The sequence below is a fragment of the Balaenoptera musculus genome, chromosome 3 (genome assembly GCF_009873245.2).
Source record: "Balaenoptera musculus isolate JJ_BM4_2016_0621 chromosome 3, mBalMus1.pri.v3, whole genome shotgun sequence".
NCBI lineage: Eukaryota > Metazoa > Chordata > Mammalia > Artiodactyla > Balaenopteridae > Balaenoptera > Balaenoptera musculus.
The window spans coordinates 73,569,790-73,577,760 of record NC_045787.1 but is presented as its reverse complement, the minus strand read 5'-3'; the positions used below and the strand labels follow the sequence as shown (position 1 = coordinate 73,577,760).

Sequence of the window (7,971 nt, the reverse complement as noted above, 5' to 3'; positions counted from 1 at the left end):
GTCCCAAAACTCCACAGACGAAAGATGAAGCCCTATATTTAAATCTCTTCCCATCGGTAAAGTAAGAGTCTATGGGGGTTCCTGGGTGACCTAACAGATATAAAACAGGCTGAATTAAGTGTTAGTAACCACTTTTTAAAAATTATATATACAATGAATAATTCTTTCCAGCTGCTAAGTTTGAAAAAAAAAATAGTAAAATGAGTTAACAAAAACAAAAAACTCAGCCTTTCCCAAGTCCAGAAAATTTGATGGGAAATAAATGCATTCACCAGACTCATCTTGTGTAAGGAATATTTTCAGTGTTCTGGCTTTACTTAGTTATTTCCTCATTTCAGAGTTAAGCCACACAAATAAAGGAAGATGACAGTGCCAGGAAACACGCATCCATCCCTCTTTCCTATGAGTATGCAAGCTGCCAAAGTGCCGACAGAAGTTGAAAGGTCAGCAGTCATCTGTGGCAGATGTGCTTCATTATGATAAACACTTGGATGCTGAAAATGGTTCTGTTCACAGATAGTTTATAATTTAGGTGAGAAATACAAATGTGAGGAAGCTTCACTGCTGGGAATCTTATTTCATGTTTGAGCACAATTAACCAGCTGATAAACAGGCTTTTGTTTTCCATATGAATGGACAGTGTCCATTCATTTGGGACACTGTCTTGTCAAACGGGCAACAATAACAATAAAGTTTATGTATCTTGGCTCTCTTCTGCTCTAAAAGCTGTAGTAACCTCCTGCGATAGAATCAAGAACCTCAACTGAGCGTGCAAAATAATTATCTTCCAGAATCCACCTGATGGAAGATTATCTTGTTTTGAACTGGAAATAGGACTAAAAATCTCTTTTAATTTCAATAACTCTTAATTTTAGTATAATCAGAACATGCTTGTAAACCCTAGTATTCTATATTCCACAAGTTTATGTGGCTTAATCTTGAGGAAGATATACATTATCAGATTTCAAAAGACAATCTAAATTTTAAAAGCATATGACAATTTCTTATTATCTGGACTATCTTGTAGCCATTTTCTAAGCCCTTACTGATAAAATGCTGAGAACTTTTCATTGCCACTTAATGTTTTACCACAAACTATAAATTTTGCAACTTCACTTTTTTTCTCCTCACCCACACATTTTCCAGTGTGCCATGTTCATCTCTCTCTCTCTCTTTTTTTTTTTTCTACATAATAAGATCATCTGTTCCTGTTTTGGCTTCATAAATGAAGATGACACGACTGTATTGTTTTTTTTTTTTTTTGCTCACAGTGATGATTGAAAAGAAAAGCCACCTGTATCTTCTTGCTTAGTTTCCCTTGAGAAGAATGAGCAAAGTGAGCTGTGTAGCCTAGTAACCGTGGAACATATTTCCTGTATAATGTTCACAACTTTGGCAAGGTGATTATTATTGCTATGCAACTTCTGGTAAAATCTGTGAAAGAAAGGAAATTATATTATTAGCTTTCACATGTTGACCCAGATATGACTGGATCAGTTAAAGTAGGCAAATCAGTGTAGATTTTCATTTATTCCCTCAATAAATATTTATTGAGTACTACTATGTGCTATTTACTTGAGGATAGAATTATGAATAATGTATGGCTTCAGTTCCCAAGAATTTAATAACCTAGCATGTTTGGTTGTACTGGTAGTAGCAGTGGTAGATACTGGTGATGATTGGTGATGATTTTGGTTTGTATTGGGAAAGAACTGTTGGGAAGCAGGTATATCACCTGGACTTGTACATCTATCCCCTGGGAAGTCCACACTAATTTAACTTTTTTACCTGCTACCTCTATTACCACAGAATTGTTTAAATGTGATATTTCTTAATTACTGATGCCTATCACTCTTAAATCTCACTTATATTTTAATGAGCATCAAGGTTCTCAAAAAATTTCAAAGGGTAGACATCCAACGGTGGGATCAAACTTTAATCAAATATAAGAAATTTTCTCAGCTTCCTTCTCTGTCTGGGAAGGTGCTTCATGCTCTATAAGAAATATGCTCATTGGCATAAAGGATATAATTTTCCTGTGGAGATGAGACATGTATATATATGTATCTAAATAATATACAGTATACATATGTACACACAATGCTCTTGCACATTCGTATATATGTACAATACATATAATGTGGTATTGACCATGTATAAAAAAATGGTACTTCATTCATTCTAGGTAACAGATCACTGTGGGTTGAAGGTTAGTCATAGAGAAAGGTCATTATTAACTTTGACATAAGATGATGTACTAAACTTATTTTAGTAAAAAGAAGACATGTATTTTCTCATAATGAAAATGAAAAAAGGGAAGAGAAACAATATTGAGGACTTAATGTGGTGAATAATTTCAGGAAATGGAATATCCACCCGGCCCTTTCACTCTGGCCGAAGAATTGGTGTACAGCACTGTTTTCTTTAGGTTGAAATCTTAATGATGAAGAACAACTTACTATGAATTTTTTTCCAGTAACAGTTACCTTTACAGTATTAATGACTCTTGACTTCTCTTGTTTAGCAGTTTTATTGTTTACCTGTTAACTGTATTTGGTAACTAGCTATTATGAACCGAGAAGTATTTGTTGACTTTTATGTGACCAGCCCTGGGCCAGGTTTTAGAGAGTAGAGCAAAAATGCAAGACAAGATCCTTTCCTGCAAGGGTATTCTGATATTATTGGGTGGCCTACTCTCTGGCAATACACTTGAACATGCAGTTACTGGTAATATGGAAAGGGACATGTGTTGCTGCTATAGGAAGACAGGGTTTGTATCTAAGGGCTTTTTAGAAACTGGAGGAAAACACAATACCAGCAAGCAGGGACCCTGCTTCTGGCCTGTATCTTAGGGAGCTCTGCACTGTATCTTAGGGAGCTCTGCACTTTGGAATGCCTTCCACTAAATTTTTAAGGATTCCTTCTGGGGGCCAGGACCCACAGGGTCCAAGAGGACCATCCAGGTCAGGCACCTGAGTTCAGACCAAAGCATTTCTTTCACGGGATCACATGAGATTGAGCTCCCAGAATAGTGCTGACATGTTGATTTCAGGTGAATCTCACTCACTTTGAACACAGGTGGAGTTTAGGGCCCTAGGCTACTGATAGTCCGCCTCTAACCCTTGGGCCACAGGGACAGTTCTCAGCTCTCTGTGTCCAGGTCATATGGCTTCTCTGATCTTTACTCTGTGCCCATCCCCACCCCACCCCTGCCCCCAGTTGTAACCTAGGACAGTTTCCCTACTCCTTCCACAGGCTTTGCGCTACATGTCAGGCAGATCTCTGGCAAAGGTTGTGCCTGTCTCCTTGGAGGGCTTTCCAGGATGTTGCTCCTTGATGCCTATCAGCCCTTCTGATCAAGTTTTCTCTTGCCTGTGATTGATGTGGTGGCATACTCTCCTGGGTTAGTCTTAAGCCTTCCTGGAAATGGATGGACATTCCTTGTGTGAATAGGACTGTTCTTCTTGCTCAGCTCATGGGACCCTCAGTAATCCTCCTCACTGGTGACCATATGTGGTCAACATTGAAAGGTATTAAATTCTAGGAATGCAATGACTTTAGCTAAAGATTTCAAGGGAAGACATATTTAGAAGATATGTTATTCTATGTTTGAACTATAAAATTCTGTTTGATAAAATTAAAATAAAATAATAACTCACACTTTCCTGCATACTTTGGGTAAGATTTGCATTTATTTGTAGTCCTCATCAGTGAAGCAGTTATTACCTTTGATAGCACAATGAAGCCATTGGGTAGAGCAGCATCATGAGTAATGATGTAACTAAATAAACAGTAGTAGGGAACTGGAGTAGCAAGAAGATCTATATTATTTCAATACAAATGCATTCTGAAGAGCTATGGCTTTATGAATAATAATGACACTGCTGTCTTTTTCATGTATTGTGAGGTATGACATTATTTAGGAAATGACACATTAGACAATAAATAACATCAAGGGATTGTTCTTGAACCTGAACAGGAAGAGAGAGAGCCTGGATACTAAGAAGAATCATCATATGCACTGATTATACAATAGACAAATATGTAACTACTTCTTCTCTACCCATTGTTCTAAGTCTTCATTTCTACCTCATATGGGCCCATGGATTTTGTAATATATTTCAAATATAATTATTTATAGAGATATAATTCAGATATTCTAAATTGATCACCCACTGGGTGCTACATGCTACATATTTTATTTATTTATTTATTTATTTATTTATTTATTTATTTATTTCACATGAAGTTTAATCAGTCAAGTTAATGAAAAATATCAAAATTTTTGAATTAGTGTATGACAGAAGAAATTTAATTTTGTTGCAAATAATACAGTATTTGGTGTTTCCATTCTGGACAAGCTATGCTGCAGAAAGAGCAATGGCATTGAATCTCCGTTCATCAGGGTCACGTTCCATAAACTTCTTGAAAACTTCTATGGCATCCCTTAATAAAGTTTCATCACTAGTTTCCCCATGGTTAATTGGAAATGGTTTCCATCCATCTAATTCATAGAGATGCCCATCTACATGAACTAATGCAATAAAATGAAGATCTACTTTTTCATCTATATTTTGTGCCTCAGTCTGACCTTCATGGTCACTGGTCTTATGAGTAACTCGAATGGAGTCATAATTCTCCAGGTATATGGCTCGTTCTTCAGGGCTCAGTGATGCAGACTCCTCCAGGAAGTTTTTCAAGGTTGATCCAGATTCAAAGTGCATTTTGTCTTTATTGTTGGCGATAGCATGGATTAGTCCAGTTGTTCCACAGGCACTGCTGATTGTTTGCCTCATGAAATATACTGATGATGTAATATTTTGTCCCTGAGATTTTATTTTTTCCTCTTCTTCTGTTCTGAATACTTCATACTTTTCTGTAATAGGGAAGAGAAGCAACACTGCACACACAGGTCTTGGTACCATGCTAAGGAGTTCAGGATCCATTCCATATACATCAACAAACTGCCAGTTAGGATGCAGACCTAATTGAGCAACTGGTTGGTGACCTCGGGGTTGGCCTCCAGCGGCAGCCAGCGCTGACCCTCCATGGCCGCTCCGCCTGGCCCCTCTCCAGCTCTCTAGACATATTTTAAAATTGTTCAGATGAATGAAGTACATGCATTGATCTTGTCCTGTGCGAGCATCCACTATAGAAAGTGCAACTTTGTTTGAGTAATTGTCACATTATTACCTTAACTAATACCTAATTTTACCGCAAGTGTTAGATTTTAAATTTTATGTGTCCTAAATACTTTATGAGAGTCTTTTCCCCCAGATTATTTAGACACAGTTAAAATCCCACCACAAGGAGAAATCATAGTCTACAGTATTATTATCTAATGGATTCAAAAACTATATGTTTTCTGCATGTTTTATGATCCTGGCTTAATTGTCAATGAATGAACAGTATGATAATGCCAATAAACTGAAAAATTAGTAGTAATAACTCTAAATTTAAGATCAGTTTCTTATTATAATTAATTTTTCAATTTGCTTATGAAATTTTTAAGTTTCCTTGTTTTCTTTCACTTCCCTTTTTAAAAAACTTTTCATTTTTTGAAAGAAAACATAAGAAATTGTGATGATTTCAGTTGGGTAAATTTCATGTCTTAATGGTAAATTAAATTATTTAAAATAAAACCATGGATAGAGTAAGTGGTTTAGTCTAGTGTTTCTTCCATAATAATGAAAAGAATCTTTTTTAGGTACCCAGCTGCCCCACTGACTATTTATAATTTTTAAGGAACCACTTTATACATTTTAATTTTGGTGTCATAGGCCACATAAAGATGGATAGACCCTTGTAAAATGACCAAGAAGAATTCTCTGATCATACTTGATGCTTGTAGTCATCAAAGAGTGTTTGCTTTCAAAGGAATTATTATACTTCCAGCTTGCTTGCCTTGGGGAATGTCAATTAAATCCAAATTATTTAATGACAGAGATTTTGCCATCTTTAGAGACAGGGTAAGTGAACTAGAAATGACAAAAATCAAATGAGAAATGAAAAAATACATTTTGGTGTTTACCTGTAAATTGCTTATCTTTCAATTAAGCATTGGTTTACCCTTGCCAAATGTCCCCATTTGCAGATGCCTGTTAAAAAATAACCTGTTTTCATTTCCTGCTAGTACACAATTTAGCTTCTTTTAATGCATGCTTGTGCTCAGGGTTTTCTGAAGAGCCTTGTGTTATCTCTGTATCTAGTCCTTATAAAGAATCACTTTCAGCATGTGTGGCCTGGTTCCTAACAGTCTATCGATTCATTGAATTTCCTGAATTTCAGAAAGACCCCCATTGATTCTTTATGCTGCCTGGCAGAGCAATTCTTAATTTTTGTCTGATTCTTTCCAACATCAGTCTTCAGAAGAAAAGGTTTTTCTTACAACGCCTTGAAGGGTTTACTGAATCATGTATCACCAAGAACATTTTAAAGCATTATTTTGTCTGTTATTTAAAGTGGAAAATGCCGTCCCTTAAGACACTGGCACTCTGCCATTTGCCTCCAGAATATTTAATGGTTCACTATCAGAACTGCTGCTTTTTCTCCAAGAACATATGGGCCATTTTGGAGAAGTTTTCTGTAACATTCAGATGCTGAACATATAATCTGTGTACACTTGGTCTCCAGCAAATAATGTTTCTGGAATTTTAATACCTAATGGATTCTTTGGAACTTACTGAAAAGTCTATTAAACATGGTAACACCAAAGGTGGCTTGTGAGTTGGAGGTAGAAGGGACTAAATATAACTGATGCAGAGTTTAACATCATTAGAATGTATTCCTGTGATTTTATTATTTTTCATTGGAGTAGTTCTCTTCTTCTTCTCCTCCCTCTTTTTTCTCTCCGCCTCCTCCTTTTCCTTCTTCTTAGTGATTTCAAATAGTCACTGCAAAATATTTTACATGGGGGAGAATCTTCCTATACTCTGTGACGTTGATACATAAGTCATTGGAATGTGGTAGGGGTTAGCATACACTTGTGGATGATTGTGTCATTAAAACTGCATCCAATCAATCTGGGAATACCTCACCTGCATTGTTCTGTAAATACCTTTCTCACTAAAACACCTGTTTGGTTTGATGGTGTTTATTTTTAGTCAAAGGAATCAAGCAGAACACATTTAAAACAAACAATTACAATTAAAGTGTGACTACATTCTGCATAGAAGAGCTAATTGCAACTCCAATAAAGAATAGCTTCCCCTCTTGTACAATATAATGTACTGATGACTAGAACTGGGCAGATTCTAGTGGAAAGACACTAATTCCTTATATTACTGTTCTACCAGATTGTCTCTTTGCTGGTCATTTGGTGAGCAACTCATTGATTTGCTAAGTTATGGAGATAGGTGGCTCTTAAATGAGAGATAATCTGCAAATGGTTCTACGATGACTAAGGAAGAATGGAGGAGTACAAGGAAATAAAACAAGAAAATAATAATCATGTTTTAAATCTTGAAATCACTAGTGACTCCACAGTCAGGGACCTCTGCATAGAAAGTTTTTTGCCCAAGCAAACCTGGGGTCTTTCCAGATCCTGAGGAGTTGAGGAGTTGGAGAGGACAGAGGTGATGATGGTCAGAAAAAGATAAAAAGGGAAAATAAAAATACATGACAGAATCTCTGTGTCATCACAGAAGGGATGAAATCAGGGATAGATTTTAGAGACTGTACCCTTTGGGGAAATCCAAAGTAAGTATGGCCTTGTGTCTTACCACTTCAGTTATTTCATCTCTCTTATGTTTCAGATATATATGTGATCTGGTTGTCATCTCACTCTTATTCTATGTGTCATTTTGCCATTTGGCCATGACAACAACCAGTGTGAGAATAAAGTCATGGCCTTCTCTGGACTCACTGTGTGGTTAGCGACATCTACCTGCTCCCTGAAGATTTCTTTAAAGGACAGGGAAAAGGGAAGCTTGGGAAAGATCCTGATAGGCAACAGGAGAGGAGGAGGAAAAC

General features: G+C 36.5%; 1 protein-coding gene across 1 annotated transcript; it reads right to left on the bottom strand.

Moving 5' to 3' along the window:
• Positions 1-4,359: 4,359 nt before the first annotated feature.
• Positions 4,360-5,050, bottom strand: LOC118893005 (ubiquitin carboxyl-terminal hydrolase isozyme L3-like). The gene is given in 2 exon segments (XM_036848123.1): positions 4,360-4,993; positions 4,996-5,050. Coding segments are annotated over 2 exon segments (687 nt in total). The 3' UTR covers positions 4,360-4,361.
• Positions 5,051-7,971: the final 2,921 nt, after the last annotated feature.